Below are 22,596 nucleotides of genomic sequence, written 5' to 3'. Positions count from 1 at the left end.
ACACTCTCACCTTGCAGGGTGTCTGGGGTAGTCTTAGTGCTTGGGGAAGCTCTTATATAGTACTATTACTGTTCACTCAGCAGAAGTATCAAGCTATATTTGGTCTTGGATTCTGACTTAATGTGTTTCCTCCAGTCATTTATGAGGCGCTCATGCCACATAACACCATTTAATGCTTTAATGGGTGTTCTGTAGATAGGGCTCTGTCCTTCAGATTTCTCAAATACTCATGGTTATCAGTCATGTTGCTGTTTTATTTAGAAAGATTTCTAGAACAACATTCACCCTTGTGAAATTTGTGATAGTTTCTGATATAATTTCAGTGTCACCAGAAGTAAGTTTTAAAGTTTGTTCATTTGACATTCTCAACAATCATCAGGTTTTTTTGTCTCATCCTATGCCCAAAACATTCTTCACTGTAACCAGCAGTTACTCCCTTCAGTTCTCCCATATGGGATATCCATGTCTACATAATATGAATAGGTTCTTGGATTACTATTCAAGTTTATGAATATACACATAAAAAAGGAAAGCACTGACTAACCCAGAAAGCATACTGAGATCTCCAATTTAGCCAACTGCTTACTCAAGCAGAGTATCAAGTGGAAAATAAACTAATGATGTATTGCTTATACAAGATTATAAAATACCCTTGGCAGATGAGTACTAGGCAATTAAAGTTCAGATGACACTGCTTGGGATGCACTGATTTCATAAACTGAATTCTGAAATAGAATATCTTAGCATAATCTTCTTATTAGGAATTAGTGCAAATATAGATGGCAATTCCCATGTTGTCAGAGGTCAGGAATTTTAGCCTTCTGACTTCTGACAGCAGTATAAAAGAGTTTAGCCAAATCCCCAAAGAGTTTTCCAGATGCAGGAAAAGAGCAGTCTGAGAAGTAAGTCACTTGCCTTGTATATTATTTTGCATGCCTTATACTCCAGTCACATTTAGTTACACTCCCATTTGTTAACTTTGACTTTAACAAATTTGTGGGGAAAAGCTTGCAAATTTTAAGACATTCCTTTAAAAAAATCTGTACCACTAGTTTATAGGAATACATTGCTTTATGAAATAATGATCAATTTATCTTTTTTGTTTAACTTTATAAACTTCAAATGTACACACAGTATTGAAACACGTTTTTGTGTTTGTGATGTTTAGTGACATGTGAGTGTGTTCTTATCACCCAAGGTGTCGCTCTAGGCTACAAATGGTGGTCACAAATGCCTGAAACAGTGTTGCAGCATTTTGGGCAAACGAGTGCATAATAATTTGCCTAATTTATTTTTAGAGCCCTCCACCATTACTTTTTAGATGGTTATTTAATTCATGGTGTGTTCAAATCCTGTCAGTAACAATCAGTGTTGTTGGACACTATAACTCCTGCATAGGCATGATAGTTGAATGAACTGGAAGTTCAAATTAAATCTGCATGCCAAATGGGGCCTGCCACATTATTGTAGGTGGCCCGTGACAGCTTAAAAAGCCTAATTGTACAAAAAAAAAAAAAAAAAGTGCAGTGACCAAAAACTACATTTTTCACAATTATGTACCTGTGAAGTGACAGCATCTCGATACTGCAGTGTTTCCACATTTTTACCAATAAGTGTAATACAAATACAAATAATGATCCCAAAATTTCCAGGAAGAGAAAAATAGATCCAGATGGAAAGGTGTTTCAAGAAAGATGGGAAAGCGAATACATGTTTGTGGCTCATGGATAAAAAACAGTAGCCTAGTCTTTTGTGTTATGAAGCGGTGGTGGTTGTCAAAGAGTACAATCTACATCGGCATTTTTAGGCCAAACATGGAGCTAAGTAGGCTATGCCAAAATTAGGCATCAAGAAAAACAACTAATTGCCAAAGAGTTAAAAGGCAAACTGCAATCGCAACATAATGTGTTTGCGAAAGCCACAACCACAAACAATGCAGCAGTAAAAGCTAGCTTTTGTTGTGGCTGAAGAAATTGCCCACCCTTTTTCAGAGGGAGCATTTTTGAAACACAATTGCTATTTTCACAGTTTTTTGATATTTCAAGTTTTGAACAAAGTATATGTGTAATGCTGAGGTGCCGTGAGAAGGATGAGGCACGAGTCCAGACTCGAACACAAAAACATCACTTTTATTCTCTACAAAATAAGCGCAGACAGCGCACGTGGAACAGTTACACATAACTACGTTTAGGACTCTAACAAAGACGAGCACGGGACACTGCGAGAACACACATTAAATAGAAAAACCACATAAGTCCCGAGTGATGATGAGACAAGCCCATACCTGTCAAGTTTTGTATTTAAAAATACGGGACATTTCCCATATATGACGCCATCGCCTAATTTGCATAATTGGTTATTTGCATATAGCTGCAATCGAGGCTGTAGGAGAGACGAAAACATCTTTGGAGTGGCAAAAAGTGAAGAAAAAAACACCCCAAATATGTTTTAAACTACAAGTGAATAAAAAAAGAAAAATTTTCTAGTGGTATTTCTAGCTACAAATGGGGACATCTCCTGGGCATATTTCTGTCCCTTTAACTCGCGTTTGTGCTTGGCAGATTGTTCGTGCTGACGGACATCGTTCCTTCCCCCATGAGAGACACTAAAATCACAGCTACATATTTTACAAAATGAGTAGCTATGCCCCTTCATGCTCCTCTTTAGGAAAGTAAATTCCCTGTCCTATTCGTCAAGGTACTTGCACGTACACTTAGCTTTTTTGGCAGGACTGCCTTCTCTCGTTAAATCCATCTCTGATTTGTTGTTCCAGGTTTGCTCCCACTGTCGACACTAAACCCGCGAGTTTTCAATTTTATCTTTGATGTTATTTTTCTTTATTCAATTGGATAGTTTGATCGTTGATTGATGGAGTAATATAGGTTTCATAACCTAACAAAATAAAAGGATTTATTTTATAATGGAGCAACAAGCAAACATATTTTTTACATCTATGTAAATAGGCCTATATGTAATATTTATAACTTGAATAAGTAATAAATTCTGAGTTATTTAAACATTAAGGAGTAGTTACATTTTTAAGTTACATATGGCCCTGTGTGGGCAACAATTATGCTGATGTGGCTCGTGGTGAAAATGAGTTTGACACCCCTGGTGTAGATTATCACAGGTTAGCTGTGCAATGTCCATGCATGTTGGTTCATTTCCATTTGATATTCCCTTTTTTAACTTGTTTAAATTTGTTTGGTCATAAAAACTTGTAAGGCAAGCATACATGGCAGCCAAACCCTGACAAAGGATGGATACAAGACAGGGCCTTAAATACATACACTAACAAGGATGATAACAAACAACAGGTGTGACACAGAACTGGGGGGTATTCCACGAAGCGAGCTAACTCAGTAAGCCAGGCTTTTTAAGACAAGCCTGGCTCATTTAGCTGCAGTTCTATCCATTAAATTGCTGTGGATGTAGCATATCATATCATATCTTTATACATTTAATTGAGTACTGTAATTATTAGTTTGGAATGATTGCAGGTTATTATTATCAAAATTTAATAATTATATTTCCAAATGCAATTTATATTTCGATCTTAAGAGTACATATTCATTGTTAATCAGTGAGGTTTCTGCACATTTTAATGTATTGGTTTAATCTTCACAAATTCAGGCCGGTGGAAAATGGAATACAGTGTCTAATCGCAGTTATGGTGCAGAAACATACATTAGCATAAACTCTAATTTAGGTGAGTAATTTAGGTGAAGATACTTTTAGGTATATATTTATCCCCATACTTCCTCTTTTGTGTTCAAATTACAAGCAAATCATATCACTCTGCAATTTACATATGTTCAGTATAAATAATGTAAATGTGTGGTTATGGTGCAAAAAGGAAATGGACACAGACAACTACCTTACCAAGATTTGCATACAGGTGATACAAATAATCCAAAATATAAAAAGAGCAGCTAACAGTGAAGGCTGAAGGCTGATTGACCATGGCATGCCCATTTGTAGAAAATCCAGTAGATGAGGGAGCGTGTATAGTGCGCAGAGCATTCATGCTACCAGCTCCAAGGTCATTCCAGGACAGGACAGATCCACTGGGCTTTCCAGATGACTACTTATTTGAGCACTACAGGTTCAGAAGACACAGTATTATATATCTTTGTAAATTACTGGGGCCATATATTGAGAAGACCACTAGATGTAGTAAAGCTCTTACCAAACCCCAAACGGTCTGTATCACTTTGCGCTTCTTTGCCAGTCGTGCATTTCTGTACAGCATTGGGGATGCAGAACATCTTAGTAAGGCAACGGTCTGCCGCGAAATTCGAAAGGTTTACCTTGCGCTTAAGCGTTTCCTTAATATATTCATCAAATTCCCTAGTCACAGAGGCATCCTTCCCATCCTTATTCAGAACAGCTGGTATGTATTCATGAGAAGTAGTGTTGATTTGATCAGTAACTTGGAGTTAAATGTATATAACTTTAACAGACGCTCTTATCCAGAGCACTTACCGAAGTGCTTTGTATTCATCTTAATCAACTATTTCATGCTAAAATTCGAAACGCATTGAATTCTCTAGGATTTCCAAATGTCATTGGTGCTATAGACTGTACTCACATCTGGATAAAGGCTCCATCCGTACCCACGGAGGCAGACTATGTGAACCAAAAAATTTTTTCACAGCATCAATGTACAGGTACATGCAAGTTTTGCCTACCAAACAGAAAATGTAAAGCATGTCAGTTCATGGGTTTGAACAACTTTCACCCTTTGTCACTTTTGCCATTGTTCTAAATGGTTTGCACCAGCCAATTTCTATTCTCCAACATTGAGGCAAAATGGCCCGGCTCGGTGCATGATTCCAGGATATTTCGTGCCTCCTCACTGGCACAGAGGTTTGCCCAAGGTAAGAACACTCCAACCACACAAAATAGTGCAGATTTGGCCTCAGTGTTTAACTCTTCTCCTTATAATCGTAGGTGCTTTTCCTGGCTTACTGCTTGGGGATAGGTGTTACCCCTGCCAACCTTTTCTCCTTACCCCATATGCAGACCCTACAACAGATGCCGAGAGGAGGTTCAATCGCGCACATTCAAAGACAAGGGCATGCATTGAGATGGCATTTGGACAGTTAAAGAGCAGATTTAACTGCTTGCGCCATCTCAGTCACCCCTGAGAGAGCCTGTGATATTGTAGCACCCTGTGCAGTTTTGCACAATGTGGCAATACTGCAAAAAGAAGAAATGCCAAGAGTGCAGTTGGAGCAATGGGAAGACAACATTTTAATTGCAGACCACATGGATAGTAGAGCTGTGAGGGACATGTATGCAAACACTTACTTTGGTTAAGGGAATATTTTGTTTGCATTTGTTCATTAACTCTATTAACATAAAACAAGATGCCTTTTTTTTGGAAAGAGAAATTTATTAATTGTCTTGCTGAGCCTGTGGACAGAAGAAACTTTGATTTACTTATCTTGCAAAAAGAAGCATATTAAAGTGAGACCTTTTTGCAAATACTCACATTTTTCTCCATTTTCTTTATTTCAAGCTCCAACTTCCGTATTTTTAGTTTTTTGTATTGCAGATCTGCTTTTTTACATTCTCTATCTTGGAGCAAGTACCTTTTTTAGATCTCAGTAATCATGGATTCCTTTAAGACTGAAGTATAGTCAAGACTGAGAAGTATTTATTCATGTTGAACTGCATAACTACTACTCACGTGTTCTCTTGCAGAGGTGTGAGCTCTGGACATGGAGGCCTGAGGGTCTGAGGGAAGAACTCTCTGTTCTTCCATTTCCTTTAAACACAACACAAATCATGAGATCACACAGCACATTAACAGACAGATACATAGACACACACGACTTACAGAACAGGCAGACACTGTGTCCTTTCTGAACAGACAGAAACTGTCCTCATCCTCCTGTACCATCCTGGATGGTCCGGCAATCTCCCCCTGCAAACAACAAATTAAGACACATAAATGTTAACGATCCTCAGGGTTCAGTCATAAGAAATAGGCTGGTTTATGGTACGCACATCATTGTCAAATACAGAAGGGTCCAAAAGAGTCAGCACACCCCCCACCACTAAAATTTTAATCATCAAGTATACAATAATACTATGATGTAGCCTGTAAGAACAAAAATGTAAAATCTGAGAAACAACTGACCCTACCTTTAACATAAGGCTGTGTATCATGAGGACAGACAGGATCAGATGATGTTCCTCCTTCGATTCCCACAATGATGGGGCGTCTGCTGTTTTGCTCTAAAGCAAGGTCTTCTGCAGGAGTGAGGGCTGCTACAGGAGGCCCACCACCAGTAGCAGCAGCAGTTTTCTTTCTGGTTGCTAAAATATTTTATACAGTTATTTAATATGGTGTTTTACCTATTCCTGCACATTGGACTAATCAACTGTACTAGCCATTCTGGAGTATATTTTTATATTTCCCTTGACCTGCTGCCACGTTCTCTTAACCCTGCTCATTTTACTTCTAAATCAGGAAATTAATAACATTATTAATTTACTATAACACTTTTTAAATGCCAATGAATGGATTCAATTATATGGTCACGCATTTAATCTGTCTGCAATATTATGCCATTCTCTGGCTTTATTAATACAGGACGTGTTGCCTTTCTTCATAATAACGTCTTTATATTCCTCAAAAAGACGTATGAGTAGCTCCTGTTGAGCAGAAGAAAAAAAGCTGCTCGTTCTTTCAGCTCTTTCGACATTTTCTTGCCTTTTCGAATATCGATTAGTAAGGCTGTGTAAATACTGTGTGCACGCGCATGATCGCCGATTACAAAAGCCTGGCTTGAATTAGCGGGAACAGGTTGCGTCTGAATTTCGTTAGTGGAACGGAACTAGGCGGAAGTTAATTGTTTGGCTAACTCAAGCGAGGCTCACTCTAATAAGCGCCGCTTTCATAAGCTCGCTTCGTGGAATACCCCCCTGATTATCAGGAGTGGGAATGTGGCAAGGGAAAGACACGCATGTACACATTCAGACACAAACAAAGACAACTGCCTATGACACATCACATGGACTTGGGGAGGAGTTGAAGAGAAGGGGGCTGTGACACATGTGATAAGTGTTTTTGAATGCATGTCATGTCTTTTGACTACCATCACAGCGGCATCCTGAATAGAATGCAGCTGTGGAGTAAAAGTTTGGTGCATACTGTGTATTTATACTTTTCCTTAGTCCTTAAGTCTTCAAAATATGTCAGATTACACTCTATCACTGTGACGGGCAGGTGTGAGCAACTAAAAAGGAAGCGATCACGCCAAGTCTCAGGGAAATAGGATGGTTTAATAGAAAGTGTGCAAACCAAAAACCCGTGCATTGTCCCAGATTAAAGAAATATTAACCAGCAGTCAACTGGTACAAAGACAAGACATATATAGACGAACAAACGACCCTCAGGTGAGACGGATCACGGATCCCGCCCACCTGAGGGACGAACATCACGTGACCAAAAACAGGACCGCTGCCGCTGTAACCGGGGGCGACCGGTAGGGGGCCTCCCCACAACGTGACAATCACTGTGTTTCTAAAGGTTTTTAATTCCACATGTCATGACTTGTCTCACATGTTGGCAATTAGCTTAAATAATAACACCTTTTGTAGAATTTCCTTAATTATGAGGCAAGATCAAAAATGTGGCGGCCATGGCAGGATCTTCACTCTTGTGAAAGATTGTTTCTCTTTATTCTCATCATATGCTCCTGACCTTGCTATTAGAAATACTCTTCTACAGCTGTAGTCATAACTGTGACTTTTAATGTTGCAGTTCATCTACAACCAAACTGATTACATCGAGGCCCACAAGGTTGCATGCATGACTTGGCTTCTTGCTTTTCCTGAGCTGTTTTTGGATGCTCTGTGTATGAGAGTTTGTGTGGCATTTTCAGTGTAAGGTCTTTGTAATATGTAATTTGCCAATGGGTTAAATAAAGTAAATGTAAATGTGCTGCAGTTAGAACACACACACACTAGTGATTACTAGGGGGCTGTGGATCACACGTGCCCAGAGCGGTGGGCAGCCCTAGCCCGGCGCCCGGGGAGCAGTTGGGGTTAGGTGCCTTGCTCAAGGGCACCTCAGTCATGGCCTCAGGTCTGGGAATCGAACCCACGACCCTCCGGTCACAAGACCAGTTCCCTACCACTAGGCCATGACTGCCCACAAAGTTGTGTTGAACATTTATACAATACTACACAATATAAGCAAAACATACAAAATATAGACCAAATTGTATAGATATACAGATATAGTGGAATATAGTGCCGCAGTACAAAGTAGCTCTGCATGTGTGCTAGACAAAACATGCTATATACTCTATATATGCTGGTATTTCATATAATTAGCACCAAGTCTCTATTGTCTCTACCTTTGGAGTCCCTTTCCAGATTTTTCATTATGTAATTGATGCATATGTGATTCATTGGTAGTCAGTGGAATTTAGAGGTAAAAGCCATACAAATAGGTGTAAATCTGAAGTACTATTCTTTTTTATTTTTTACTATACATTTTGTCTTGTCTTTCTTTACAAATAAATTGTAACAGTATTGTACGCACACACACCTGTCTCCTCCCAGCTCTTTGTACAGTCCACTGTACAGTGTGCCTGTGTTTCATGGGTGTTTGTAGTTTGGCCACGCCAATTGTTATCTTTCCCTATGTTATTGTGTTTCACCTGTCTCCTTTTTTCTCCTCACTAATATATGTATATAAAGCTCTGAAGTTTGCCCTCTGTAGTCCGTTTATTAAATGTTCTGCGAGACACCACTGTCTCAGCTTCCTATTCCTCACTCACCATGACATTTATAATCGATGTTTTTACTGATTAGAGGTTTGTACTATGCATTCAAATCAGGCATTCACATATCTACTTTCAGCATTCAATTATACATGAACTGCTGCAGGATGTTTGTGTTTTATATGCCACAAAAAGCTGTTTTTATGAGCATGTAAGCACTTCACCACATGTTGTAGGTGTTAGTTTCTTCATGAGTAAGTCTGCTATACAGTGTGTTTTGACCAGGTGAATAAAATGCAAACACTGTAGTAACTTTGCAGTTTTATTTCATTGCACTTGTGCATGAACATTTCACAGTACATACATGATTTTATTGCTTGGTGGGGTCCAAAATGGTCTTTGTCTCTTATTCCTCTTTGGCCTATAATGAATAAATGTATTGTTAGCACTACTTGTACTAATACTACTAGTTCAGAAGAAAAGTGGTATGTCGCTGCATGTAAATGGTAAATTGCATAACAAAATTTGTTGTTTAATTTACCTTTCCAGCATCTCTGCTCTTGGCTCTGAGCTTGTTGACCTGGGACTCAGCAATGTCAGCACGCTCCTGGGCTTCCTCCATCTCATGTTGCACCTTCCTGTACCTGGACAGGTGAGTGTTGGCCTGCTCCTCCTGGTAAAGAATCGGATATGACCCCAGTTAGAGCTGGTGATATGGTATAAAATATTGATTGATATTATCAGGGGGCAATTAAATGTAATGCTGTGCATATACTAAATGCACAGTGCATGTTGCCCAGGGGCAAACGTACAGCTTCCTCAGCCTGTCTCTTGTAGGCCTTCACTTTCAACTGTAGCTTGTCCACAAGATCCTGCAGTCTGATCACATTCTTCTTGTCCTCCTCAGTCTGCAGAGATTGGCTGTGATTTAGATTTTATTTGATTTGTACGGAAACATGGTCTGTGTATTTACTGAGTTCATGCACTACCTGATAGGTCAGCTCCTTTACTCTCCTTTCATATTTGCGGACTCCTTTAACAGCATCACCACTACGTCTCTGCTCAGCCTCAACCTCAGTCTCCAACTCACGCACCTATGGATCATATTTCATGCATACAATTTGAATTAGTAAACAAAACTACAGAAAACATTTCTTACTAAATATAAAGAGTGTAACATACTCTAGACTCCAGTTTCTGGAGCTGCTTCTTTCCACCCTTCATGGCAAGACTCTCAGCCTCATCCAGACGGTGCTGCAGATCTTTGACCGTGACCTCAAGGTTCTTCTTCATCCTCTCCAGATGAGCACTGGTGTCCTGCTCTTTCTTCAGCTCCTCTGCCATCATGGCAGCCTAGTGTGTGAGCCATGTCATGAGTTTTAGTTTTTATGTAGTGAGCCGCATTCATACAAAATTTGAAGGCATATATGAATTATGTAAATGGTTATAATTCATAGTTTGAGTGGGTAAAACAGTGTGGGTATTTAACACTCACATCAGTAATTGCTTTCTTGGCCTTATCCTCAGCATTTCTTGCCTCCTGGACTGTGTCATCCACCTCACCTTGGATCTGCACCAGGTCAGCTTCAAGCTTCTTTTTGGTGTTTATTAGACTGGTATTCTATTGACAAGCAAAACAAAAAAGCCATTATAACTGGTTACCAGCTACCTTCAAAGGAGCTCCAGTGTTTCAAGCTGAAATAACCAACCTGAGAGTGCAGCAGTGCCACACGCTCACTGGCATCAACCAGCTCCTGTTCAGCCACTTTGCGTCCTCTCTCTGTCTGTTCCAGCCCAGATCTCAGCTCCTCAATCTCTGCCAGCATCAGATTATTCCTGCGCTCCACCATGGCAACCTGTTCCTTCATGTCTTCTTGTCCTCTGACAGCCTCATCAAGGTGGAGTTGGGCATCCTGATGTTTAAAGGGATTAGGGCTGTAATTATGACCCAATAATGACTCAAGCTACATTCACTGGATAACCCCCCAATACAACAAGTCCTACCTTGAGCTGTCCCTGGACGTTCCTGAGCTGTTTCTGAGCCTCAGCAGCCTGGCGATTGGCATGGCTCAGCTGAATCTCCATCTCATTCAGGTCTCCCTCCATCTTCTTCTTGATTCTGAGGGCATCGTTCCTGCTCCTAACCTCAGAGTCCAGAGTGCTCTGCATGGACTCAATAACCCTCTGGCTGTTCCTCTTGATCTGTTCAATTTCCTCATCCTTCTCAGCGAGTTTCCTGTCAATCTCACCCTTAACTTGACCAAGCTCAAGCTGGACACGAAGAATCTTGGACTCTTCATGTTCGAGTGTGCCCTGAGGAATGATATTGGTTGTAGTAAGAAATGTAGGACAGACCTAATCCTGCTTTCAAATTTGGTATCATTATGTAGGCTTATACCTCTGCTTCCTCAAGAGCAGTCTGGATTTCCGATTTCTCAGTCTCCACTGTCTTCTTTGCTTTCTCCAACTCATGGATGGTCTTTCCAGTCTCCCCGATCTGTTCAGTGAGGTCAGAGATCTCCTCTGAGGGGAAAATAGATGTTCAATTAAATGTGCTTGTTTATACACTTCTTTTGCTATAGTGTCAGTTATTCAAACAGGTGTGCTTATTAATAAGTAACATACGCTGCAGATTCTTGTTCTCTCTTTTCAGGGTCTCCAGCTGGTCTAGAGCTTCCTCATATGAGTTCTTCATCTTAAAGAGCTCAGTGCTGAGAGAGCGAGCCTCTTTCTGAGCTCCTTCCAGTTCAGCCTGGCCTTCCTCATACTTCTGCTTCCACTCTGCCAAGACCTGAAATGTAGAGGGAACATCAGATATTATTTCATATTCATGCTTACCATTATAACTCATGGTTTCACATTTCATAGACCATTTTCGATGGCAGATTTTTGACCTTATCAAAGTTCCTCTGTTTTTTGTCCAGGTTGCCAGCTAATGCATTGGCTCTCTCAACATCGATCATAAGGTCCTCTACTTCACCCTGTAGTCTCTGCTTGGTTTTCTCCAGAGAAGCACATTTAGAGTTCACTGCTTCAATAGATTCCTCTGCATCTTGGAGACGCTGGGCGAGTTTTTTCCTATGGAAATTTTGATGATGTTATTACATGCTTTTCTAAAAAGGTTTGATCATTAGGTCAGTTTTGCTGACTCTGTATTGTAGTGTACTGTTAATTTAATTCAATTACTTGGCCTCCTCAAGCTCCTCAGTACGTTGGATGGCATCGGTCTCATATTTAGATCTCCACTGAGCCACCTCACTGTTGGCCTTGGACATTCCACGCTGGAGTTCACCCTTTGCCTCCTGCTCTTCCTCAAACTGCTCTCTGAGCAGGTCACAGTCATGACGAGCTGATTGGACAGCATGAGCCAGGGCATTCTTGGCCTAGCAAATGTCAGTGTACTTGTTACTGGATTGCTGCTCAGTTGTGAAAAGAAATGTATTCCAATGGTATTTAGTAATGTAGTCCTTATAGTACCTTTACTTCCTCTTCAATTTGTCTCTTGAGCTCTTCAATCTGCTGTGTGTATGCTTGTTTTCCCCGAGTTAACTGGGAAACAAGTGCTTCCTTCTCCTCCAACTGACGGCTAAATTCACCTTTAAAAAAAATGGTAATTCTAGTTACATTTGTCAAACAAATCAACATTTTGATCTCTTGATTTGCTTTGACTAGTTACCATTCTCAGTCTGAAGTCGTGCTCTTTGTGCACTGATGTCATTCAGTTGACGGACATTTTCATCGCCTTTAGCTTTGATTTCACTCAGCTGATCTTCAAGGGTACGACACATCTTCTCTAGATTTGCCTAGAAATATATACATGACAATAAAGTACAAACAGGTAAATTGTTATCTTCAAGTGAAGCTAAATACGTAGGTACAACAGAGGACAAAACATTTATATATGTAACATATTTTCAACATTTCACGCCCATTTGGATTTGTCATGTGGATAAAGCAGAACTTTTTGGATGAATCAGAATGTTATTTTCTAAACACAATTTTTGTTTGTCTTAATGTGAATTAAAAACACCTTTGATTTTGCAACAGCCTCCATGTTACTGGACAGGTCATCAATCTCCATTTTGTATTCACTCTTCTCCTTCTCCAGCTTCTGTTTGACCCTCTGAAGGTTGTCGATCTGCTCTCCAAGCTCAGCAACACTGTCAGCTTGTTTCTTGCGGAGGGCAGCAGCTGTAGCTTCATGCTGCAGAGTGGACTCTTCCAGATCACGACGCAGCTTCTGGAACTCGGCCTCACGCTTCTTGTTCATCTCAATCTGAGCAGCAGTAGCACCACCAGCTTCCTCAAGCCTCTCACTGATCTCCTCAAGTTCTCTGGAGAGATCAGCTCTCTGCTTCTCAACTTTAGCACGAGCTGCACGCTCAGCCTCAATTTCCTCCTCCAGCTCCTCAATGCGAGCCTGAAAAATAAGTTTTTACATTTTAGAGATTTCTTTATTGCTGGATTATTTTTAATGAAATTCCATTATTTTGTATTGATGAATCACCTGGAGTTCTTTAATCTTCTTCTGAAGCTGGGCACCCATTGACTGTTCATCTTCTATCTTGCTTAATAATTGGCTTGTTTCAAAGTCCTTCCTGTTATATTATGACAGTATGTGCAATAATTAGATACTTTTATTTTAAAACATGCAGAGTGATTAGATTTGGTGCCAGTTGTAATGTGAGGTGATTTGTACTTTTTGATCTTCTCATCAGACTGCTGCTTGTCATTCTCCAGATCCATTATGGACTCCTGGGCCAGTTTCAGGTCACCCTCAAGCTTCCTCTTTGCTCTCTCAAGGTCCATGCGAAGTTTCTTCTCTTGTTCCAGTGAGCCTTCAAGCTACATTTTATGGGAACCAGCGCAATTAGGATCATCACACCTGATATTTGCTGAAATATTCCAATATCATGAACAGATACCACTTTTTAAATTCTTACATCATCCACTTGTTGTTCAAGCTTGGTCTTGGCTTTGGTCAGAGTGTTGACTTTGTCTTCCTCTGCTTGGAGATCATCAAGGGTCTGCTGGTGTGATTCTTGAAGGGCTTTCTTCTCCTTAGTGAGCTTGGCAATGCTTTCATCCTGAGAGGCCATCTCCTCAGTCAAGTTCTTGACCTGTGGAAAAGCATTTCAACACAATCTTTGTCGATGTGTAAAAGGGACAAAATACACAAGTAATCATATAATTTGAAATAAGTAATATGTTCAAACCTTGTTCTCAGTGGCATGTTTCTCCTTCTCCACTTTAGCCAAGGTGAGCTCCAGATCATCAATGTCCTTCTTCAGCTCAGAACATTCATCCTCCAGTTTCCTCTTCTTGGCAGTCAGCTCGGCATTGATCTCCTCCTCATCCTCCAGTCTCTCATTTGTCTCTTTGAGTTTGGCCTCAAGCTGGATCTTGCTCTTGATCAGCCCCTCACATCTTTCTTCTGCATCATTGAGGTTCTCTGTTTCCTGTTTAATGAAATATTATAGTAATTTTTTGCAAAGTCTGCAGAGACATATGTACTTGTCTTATGTACTTACAGATGTCACTTGCAGTTGTAGGTCATTTTTCTCCTGCAGAAGAGAAACCATCTTCTCCTCAAGCTCTTTCTTCTTGGCCAATGCCTTTGTCAGATCCTCCTTCATCTTCTCAAAATTTTCTTTCATGCTAGCCATTTCCTTCTCGGTCTCTGCAGTCTTCAGTAGAGGCTTGATCTTGAAATACAGCTTCATCCATGGCCAGTGTTTCACATTCATGAATGAGCGGATGTTGTATTGGATAGAGTAGATGGACTCTCTAGAATTCAAATTGAACCAGTTAAGTTCCATTCGTATCTATTATGTTTTATTCATGTCAACATAAATATTTAATTTTGTGTTGTATATGATACCGCATATTCTATGCTCATATTCTTTACCTCCTTTCCATCATCTTGACAAACTCCCTCCTCATGAGGTAGCCTCGGCACAGAGCCTGAGTCATAGTCACTAAATTAGCCAGTTTCTCATCTCGCATCTCTTCAAGGGTACCCAGCAGTCCAGCTTTGAAGAACACCTTCCAAAATAATAATAATAAATTAAAAATTTAAAATTAAAAGAATAAATAAAATATAATTAATAAAATATAATTTAAAGCAAATAGGATGGTTTCAGTGCATTCACACTTAGTGAAGACTTAAATTATCTACACATTCAAAAATAAAAAATATTATTTATTTCTTATCTCTTTTCCTTACATTACTTATATGTCAATTTTGAGAAGTGGATATGGAATATGTATGAAAGGTATAAAAGAATCATATTACAATATTACTCACAGAAAGGGAACTAAAGAAATTGAGAGCCATGTTTTAATCCAAATTATGTTGCCACTACACTATACTGTTCAGTGAAACATAAAGCAGTATGTTTTTTATGTATTGCTCTCATTCAGAGGAATAATAATAATGATGATCAAGATGATGGTTGTGATCACCTTTGTGTGTCCAAACTTGTACTGGGTGTGGTCCACATCAATGGAGCCCAAGAGTTTCTCTGAAGCTTTCTTGTTGTCAATGAACTGTCCCTCTGGGATGACACTGGCATTCAAGACTTTGTACCTGTTTATAAATCGATAGTGAAGTCTAAGTGGTAGCTTACTGTATTCATAACAATATTGAATTAATCACAGAATCTGGAATCCTGAAACTAAAGAAATTACCTTTGCTTGAAGTCAGCATAGAGGATTCTGCTGGGGAATCCCTTTCTGCAGATTCTGATACCCTCTAGCACACCATTACACCTCAGCTGGTGGATAACCAGGAAGTTCTCCATCAGACCTACAATGGCCATTGTAATATTACAATGTCTGCAGTAAAATTATAATTTATAGAAATCAGAAGAATACGGACCTGGAGTTTTGGACTCATTTGGAATCAAGCAACGCACAAAATGAGGGTGAGTGCTCTTCAAGTTGGTCATCAGCTTCCCCAAGTTCTCCTGTGGAGATTGACATTGTCGTCCACTTATTTAAGATATAATTTGTTGCATAGATTAGTTTATGCATATTGCAGTGCTTACTGCTGGCCCAACTTTCCAAGGTGAATGTAGCCTTATGCGTTTCAGATTTTTGTGTAAAATTGTTCTTACCCTGAACAGAGCAGACACAGTCTGGAATGAACCACCCTTCTTCTTACCACCCTTCTTAGCACCTTCAGCTGTTTGGTGAAGAGAGTTCAAATTAATTGTATTTTCTAATGCATTTCAGACCAGAAGTATCATATTTACTACATGTCAACATGTCTTTTACGGTGGCATTTAGCATCTGCTGACAATCAGAATGATGTATTTAATATTGTTGTTTTAGGTTGGTTAGCATTAGTATCCAAATATATAATTTTTTTTAGTATAAAACACTGATATATTTGCTTGAGAACTCATGTTACTTTAATAAATCACAAATGTTGTGAATTTAATGATGTAAAATGCAAAAAAAATCACGAAGTATATGAGTATATCACCAGAAATATCTAATATCTAATTAGATGAAAATTTCTTGAATATTGGCTGACACTGACCACAGTTCAGTAACCTGTTTGTCCACTATTACTAGAGCAGTTGTGCTGAACTTGAGAGATTACCTCAAAAGGTTAGCCTTGTGAATAACAATATGCTCTGCTCATAGCTACAAAAACACAGCAACAATGATTTAATCTTACCTTCAGCACCAGCATGGGCTGCATACAGGAAGGACAGAAGTTTGTTTGCTGCCTTCTGATAAAGCCCCACAACAGACTCATTCAGGGGGTCCTTGTTCTTGTCCAGCCAGCCAGCAATGTTGTAGTCCACAGTGCCAGCATAGTGCACCAGGGAGAAGTGGGCCTCAGCTTTTCCTTTGGCTGGTCTTGGCTTTTGGAAAGCATTGCATTTGCCAAGATGCTGGTCATACAACTTGTTCTTGAAAGATGTGTCTGAGGCCTTGGGGAACATGCACTCCTCTTCAAGGATGGAGAAGATGCCCATTGGCTGTTGGTGACAGATTTTCATATCACTTCAATAGTACTTGTATAAATGGTTGTTGACTTAACCAATGAATATGTGCATGTCCTCATATTTCAGGAACATTGTCATAGCACACACTCCTTTGTATAATCTGCAGTCATGGCCTGGTGGTTAGGGAACTGGTCTTGTGACCGGAGGGTCGTGGGTTTGATTCCCAGGCCTGAGGCCATGACTGAGGTGCCCTTGAACAAGGCACCTAACCTCAACTGCTCCCCGGGCGCCAGGCTAGAGCTGCCCACCGCTCTGGGCACGTGTGATCCACAGCCCCCTAGTAATCACTAGTGTGTGTGTGTGTTCTAACTGCACAGATGGGAGGTGGAGGACAAATTTAGATTGCGGTGTAAAATCACAATTGACAAAATATGGCACATTTACAGTTTAACAGTAAATCTGAGTCTTAGTATTGCAAGTCTTGGTCTTTTCACCCCGTACCTTCTCAATAAGCTCAATGCAGGCAGCCAGGTCCATACCAAAGTCAATGAACTCCCATTCAATTCCTTCTTTCTTGTACTCCTCTTGTTCCAGCACAAACATGTGGTGGTTGAAGAACTGTTGCAGTTTCTCATTTGTAAAGTTAATGCAGAGCTGCTCCAAGGTGTTGAACTGTTTTAAAGCATGGATGTTAATATTAATGTACTTACTGTTACACTTTAAATATATTATGAAATGCTAAGTGTAAAATCGACATATACTTACATCAAAGATCTCAAATCCAGCGATGTCCAACACACCAATGAAGAACTGCCTTTGCTGCTTTGTGTCCAACATCTCATTGATTCGGATGACCATCCACAAGAACATTTTCTCATAGATAGACTTGCAAAGAGCGCTGACAGAATTATTGACCTGGAAAATTCATACATAGACTTTTGATCTGTAGCAGGTTATTAAAAAAGTATCTCTGATGTTGGGAAATATTACATTACCTGTGGTACAGTTTGGCCTTTGGTCACAAACTCATTTCCAACCTTCACTCTGGGGTAGCACAAAGCTTTCAGCATGTCAGCTGAGTTCAGGCCCAGGAGGTAGGCGATTTTATCAGCCACTGAATTGTAAAAAGTAATAGTGATATTCATTAAATCAATTGCTTATGTATGTTACTTATAATGGAATTGAACAAATCTGGTGAAGAGTTGTGATATTTACCCTCAGTGCCATCAGGCTCAGCCTGCTCCTCTCTCTGCTTCTGCTTGAACTTCATGTTCCCATGGTGCATCACAGCTCCAGTCAACTTGTAGATGCCTATTTTCTCTTCAGCACTGAAGCCCAAAATGTCAATAGAAGTCTGTGTTTAAAGAGAAGAGGAAGGACAAATGAAGATGTATTTTTTTTATTTGTCACTTAAGCTCTGTGAAGTTATACTTACATCTGTAGCAATGAACTCTTCCACGTCATTGATGCTCTTGACTGTGATTTCACCCTGGCTGATCATAGGGTAGTCATAAGGGTTGGTGGTGATGAGCAGTGCCTCTGTGTGGATGTGAAAAATTTACATTTGGATACAAGTGTTAGTGTAAATAATGCAACAAAATTGATAGTGAATAGGAATTAGTAGTTCATACCAAGCAGCTCTGGTTTGTGTCCTGTCATGAGCTGGTAGAAGATGTGGTAGCTCCTCTCAGCAGACAGCTGGAAAGTGACTCTCGACTTCTCCAGTAGATCTGTTCATATATTTGTATTAGTTTTTCTTTATCAATGTGCTTCATGGAGAAACCCTATGGCTGTGTTCGAAATAGCTTACTACATACTGGATACTGCATAGTGCACTCAGTATATACTGGATAGTGCATACTGGTCCTCGTAGTATGCAGTACAGTTTCCAATATATATGACAAAAGCAAAGCATACTACGGGGTCACGTGAACATAGCGTTGCATGATGGGATGCAGTACACCATAAAGATAGCTCTGATTTCATACTGTAATATTTTGCGGAAGTAGTATGTCATCTGGGGATGTTTCGCATCTTCTTCTTCTTCTTTTGGCAGTTCTCGTTTAGGGTTCGCCACAGCAGATCAAACTCCTCCATCTGGCCCTGTCCTGAGTGTCCTCCACTGACACACCAGCCACTCTCATATCCTCTACCACTGCATCCATAAACCTCCTCTTAGGACTACCTCTCCTCCTCTTGCCTGGAAGTTCCATCCTCAAGACCCTCCTACCAATATACCCCTCCTCCCTTCTCTGTACATGTCCAAACCATCTCAATCTCGCTTCTCTAACTTTATCTCCAAAACATGCTACATGTGCTGATCCTCTAATAAACTCATTTCTGATCCTATCCTTCCTCGTCACTCCAAATGAGAATCTCAACATCTTCATCTCAGACACCTCCATCTCCCTCACCTGTCTCTTTGTCAGTGCCACTGTCTCCAGTCCATACAACATAGCAGGTCTCACTACTGTCCTATAGATCTTTCCTTTGATTCTAGACGACACCCTTCTATCACAGATCACCCCAGACACTTTATGCCATCCACCCACCCCCACCACTGGCGATTGATCGATTGCACCCCCCCCGGTATATGTCCTGGCACCGGCCCTGGTTTGCCCTCTCATCCACACACATGTACTCCTGCTCACTACTTTCATTCCCCTGCTTTCCAAAGCATATCTCCATCTGATATCCAATCATCCAATGATGCGGATGTTTCGCATACTGGACAAATTATTTTTATTCGCATACTGCATACTGGATACTGATGTGGTGCCCAAGCTGTTCACCAGTAGTATGTAGTAGGCTATTTTGAACACAGCCAATATCTTCACAACTGTGCTATTGAAAAGATTGTGCATGTATGTAATATGTTGTTTAATCATGTTATATAAAAATGTATGTTTATTTCTTGCCACTTAATACATGACATAACGGTATAAAAGGATGCACTCATTATGACTGAAACTTACATGTTTCAATATCAGCTGATGCCAGCTTTCCAGTTTGTCCAAAATGAATTCTGATGAATTTACCCTGGAAATTCAAAAAAATGTTTTGTAGTTGTCTGTATATATTTTTAAAGTTACCTATTAATTACACTCCATTAGAATTTTGGACACTGGTGTAATGTACTTACAAAACGAGAGGAGTTGTCATTTCTCACAGTTTTGGCATTACCATAAGCTTCCAGCAGGGGGTTGGCTGCTACAATTTGGTCCTCCAGCGACCCCTAGACACACAGGAATTTATAAAAGGCCTCTGAGCAGGACTTTATTCTTCATACATACTTAATTCTTCAATACCAGGTCAGTTACCTGCATTTTGCCAGGAACAGGCTCTGCCTTCTTCGCTCCACTAGTCATGCCAACCATCGCAAAGTACTGGATGACACGTTTGGTGTTCACAGTCTTTCCTGCACCAGATTCTCCACTGGAGATAGAATCAGTCTATCATTTAGATTTCTATACAAAAAAGTCTATACTTTTCAACTTTATAGTGAGTCAACACTTACGTAATCAGGACAGACTGGTTTTCACGATCTGTAGAAATAATGAGCATTTCTTAGTTGTGTTATTGCATTCAGTTTTACATTTAATACATATAACCTTTTATTCACTCTTTGCTAAACAGATATTAACCAAACTTTTGCTCAGGTACTTTATGTTCATGTTTATATCAGAAACAATGTTAAAATTGCAAATAAACCTGAATGCTGTTCTTCTACAAAGGTACTGAACCATATCCTAGCAGTCATTATGAACTGATTACCAGTTACTTAAGTTATCAATTTTGTCAGTTGTGATTTTCACCCATTCGGAATTGTCCTCTTTCTTTAACCCATCTGTGCAGTGAGAACACATCCAGAGTGGTGGGCAGCTGTTAACTAGTTAGGGTTAAATGTCTTTTCTCAAGTCATAGCGTAGTTAGAAATCGACCCTACGATCATCTGATGACAAGGTTCGCTCCCCTACCACTAGACCATGGCTGCCCCTCATGCAATGTAATTCCTTAAGCAATGTAAATCTTTAACAAAAAAATTGTTATTGAACAGTGTCATACCAGTGAGCATGAACTGATAGCCGTTATCAGAGATGGAGAAGATGTGGGGCGGGGCTTCAATCCTCTTTTTGCCTCTGTATCCAGCCACAACAACTGCATCATATACTGGGAGCCACTTGTAGGGGTTCACAGTGACGCAGAACAACCCTGAGTAGGTCTACAGGAGAGTCCAGAGAAATGGTCCTACTGTCATGACAATATACTCTTTCACATTCATTCTCCATAATTTTGTCACAATAATATACTCTTTAATATTTATTTGCAAAAGCTATGATCCTTTGTTAAGCTTACATAGATCATCCATGCTGCGTAGCGCTCTTTGAGGTTAAACAGCACAGCAGGTTCGTTGAGGTGGGTCATCATGGCCATGTCCTCCATTTTGTCATATTTGGGAGGGTTCATGGGAAAGACTTCATCCTCCTTCACTGTGAGCTTCTGTGAAAGGATAACATTAAAGGTCTGCATAACAGTAGCTTCTTCTGAAATTACTAGCTCTGTTGTCCCTGTATGAGTTTCTGCACTTGACTGCACATTTTTTTATATATTAATTAAACACATCTTTATACAACTCAGCAATTACATTAACAAGCCAAGATGCATCTAGAACTACTCATGCCATCAGTTTTCTTTCCACTTACTTGGCCACACAGCGTTTCAACAGTGGCTTTGCCTCCCTCTTTACTCTTTAGTGTACCCTTGAGGTACATCTCCTTGGGCTCACACACAAACACTGCTGTTTTGGCATCAAAAGGTTTGTTCTGGGCCTCAATCCTCTCCTTCTCTGGCTTGCGGAGGTAAATGGCCGCCGGCCCAAAACACTCCATCTCTGCATCCCCCATGGTGGTGTTTTCCTGTGGAGTCAAATCGTGCACTTGTCATTCATAATATGTTACATTTTAAATATTTCACATAGCATCTATGATTTTCATGCACAAAAGTTTATATGTAACATTTTACCTAGAGACAGTGGCAGGCAGAAATAGGCTGGTAGTTCGTGGGCACTGAAAAATAAGCAAAGGACCAATTATAGCAGTTAGTGCATCAGTATGAAATTTGAATCAAATTAACCTTATTCAAGAATTCTATAAATCATCAATTGTTAATCAGCAACAAGAACACCAAAATACTCTCACCTTGCAGGGTGTCTGGGGTAGTCTTAGTGCTTGGGGAAGCTCTTATATAGTACTATTACTGTTCACTCAGCAGAAGTATTAAGCTATATTTGGTCTTGGATTCTGACCTAATGTGTTTCCTCCAATCATTTCTGAGGCGCTCATGCCACATAAAACCATTTAATGATTTAATGGGTGTTCTGTAGATAGGGCTCTGCCCTTCAGATTTCAAATACTCATGGTTATCAGTCGATGTTGCTGTTTTATTTACATTTTAAAAGATTTTTAGAACAACTTTCACCCTTATGACATTTGTGACAGTTTCTGATATAATTTCAGTGTCACCAGAAGTACGTTTTAAAGTTTGTTCATTTGACATTCTCAACAATCATCAGGTTTTTAGGTCTCATCCTATGCCCAAAACATTCTTCATTGTAACCTGCAATTACTCCCTTCATTTCTCCCATAGGGGATATCCATGTCTACATAATTTGAATAGGTTCTTGGATTACTGCTAAAGTTTATGAATATACACATAAAAAACAGAAAGCACTGACTAACCCAGATAGCATACTGAGATCTCCAATTTAGCCAACTGCTTACTCAAGCAGAGTATCAAGTGGAAAATAAACTAATGATGTATTGCCTATACAAGATTATAAAATACCCTTGGCAGATGATTACTAGGTAATTAAAGTTCAGATGACACTGCTT

General features: G+C 39.8%; 1 protein-coding gene and 1 long non-coding RNA gene across 2 annotated transcripts; both read right to left on the bottom strand.

Moving 5' to 3' along the window:
• Positions 1-5,423: 5,423 nt before the first annotated feature.
• On the bottom strand, positions 5,424-6,321 carry LOC143512247 (uncharacterized). Its single transcript, XR_013130405.1, has 3 exons — positions 6,154-6,321; positions 5,846-5,932; positions 5,424-5,773 (listed from the first exon to the last, which is right to left on the bottom strand). It is a non-coding gene; the product is annotated as an uncharacterized LOC143512247 (long non-coding RNA).
• Positions 6,322-9,053: 2,732 nt separating this feature from the next.
• On the bottom strand, positions 9,054-21,878 carry LOC143512153 (myosin heavy chain, fast skeletal muscle-like). The gene is made up of 40 exons (XM_077002140.1): positions 21,728-21,878; positions 21,409-21,621; positions 21,062-21,205; positions 20,771-20,927; positions 20,223-20,250; positions 20,026-20,140; positions 19,848-19,940; positions 19,681-19,744; positions 18,337-18,435; positions 18,141-18,244; positions 17,921-18,059; positions 17,701-17,819; positions 17,471-17,620; positions 17,207-17,377; positions 16,432-16,738; positions 15,863-15,930; positions 15,625-15,712; positions 15,435-15,552; positions 15,210-15,333; positions 14,653-14,789; positions 14,276-14,531; positions 13,961-14,203; positions 13,688-13,864; positions 13,444-13,589; positions 13,252-13,342; positions 12,775-13,164; positions 12,421-12,547; positions 12,222-12,340; positions 11,931-12,127; positions 11,639-11,822; positions 11,370-11,535; positions 11,143-11,267; positions 10,749-11,057; positions 10,454-10,657; positions 10,240-10,365; positions 9,927-10,097; positions 9,734-9,838; positions 9,557-9,652; positions 9,286-9,417; positions 9,054-9,165 (listed from the first exon to the last, which is right to left on the bottom strand). Exons 2-40 carry the CDS (start codon positions 21,607-21,609, stop codon positions 9,151-9,153), a joined length of 5,805 nt encoding a protein of 1,934 aa, XP_076858255.1. The 5' UTR covers positions 21,610-21,621; positions 21,728-21,878; the 3' UTR covers positions 9,054-9,150.
• Between the last annotated feature and the right edge of the window lie 718 nt (positions 21,879-22,596).

This window comes from Brachyhypopomus gauderio, chromosome 1 (assembly GCF_052324685.1).
Source record: "Brachyhypopomus gauderio isolate BG-103 chromosome 1, BGAUD_0.2, whole genome shotgun sequence".
Taxonomy (NCBI): domain Eukaryota; kingdom Metazoa; phylum Chordata; class Actinopteri; order Gymnotiformes; family Hypopomidae; genus Brachyhypopomus; species Brachyhypopomus gauderio.
Note: the sequence above shows the minus strand (reverse complement) of the source record. Positions and strands in the feature narration are given on the sequence as shown.

Excerpts from the sequence above, each read along its gene's own strand:
- LOC143512153 (XM_077002140.1), bottom strand. The coding sequence starts at position 21,609 with ATGGGGGATGCAGAGATGGAGTGTTTTGGGCCGGCGGCCATTTACCTC. Across the intron at positions 20,141-20,222 it reads AACCAGTCTGTCCTGATTAC|TGGAGAATCTGGTGCAGGAA; the intron begins GTAAGTGTTGAC and ends TTCTATCTCCAG. Across the intron at positions 15,553-15,624 it reads AAATGAGTCCAAAACTCCAG|GTCTGATGGAGAACTTCCTG; the intron begins GTCCGTATTCTT and ends TGGCCATTGTAG.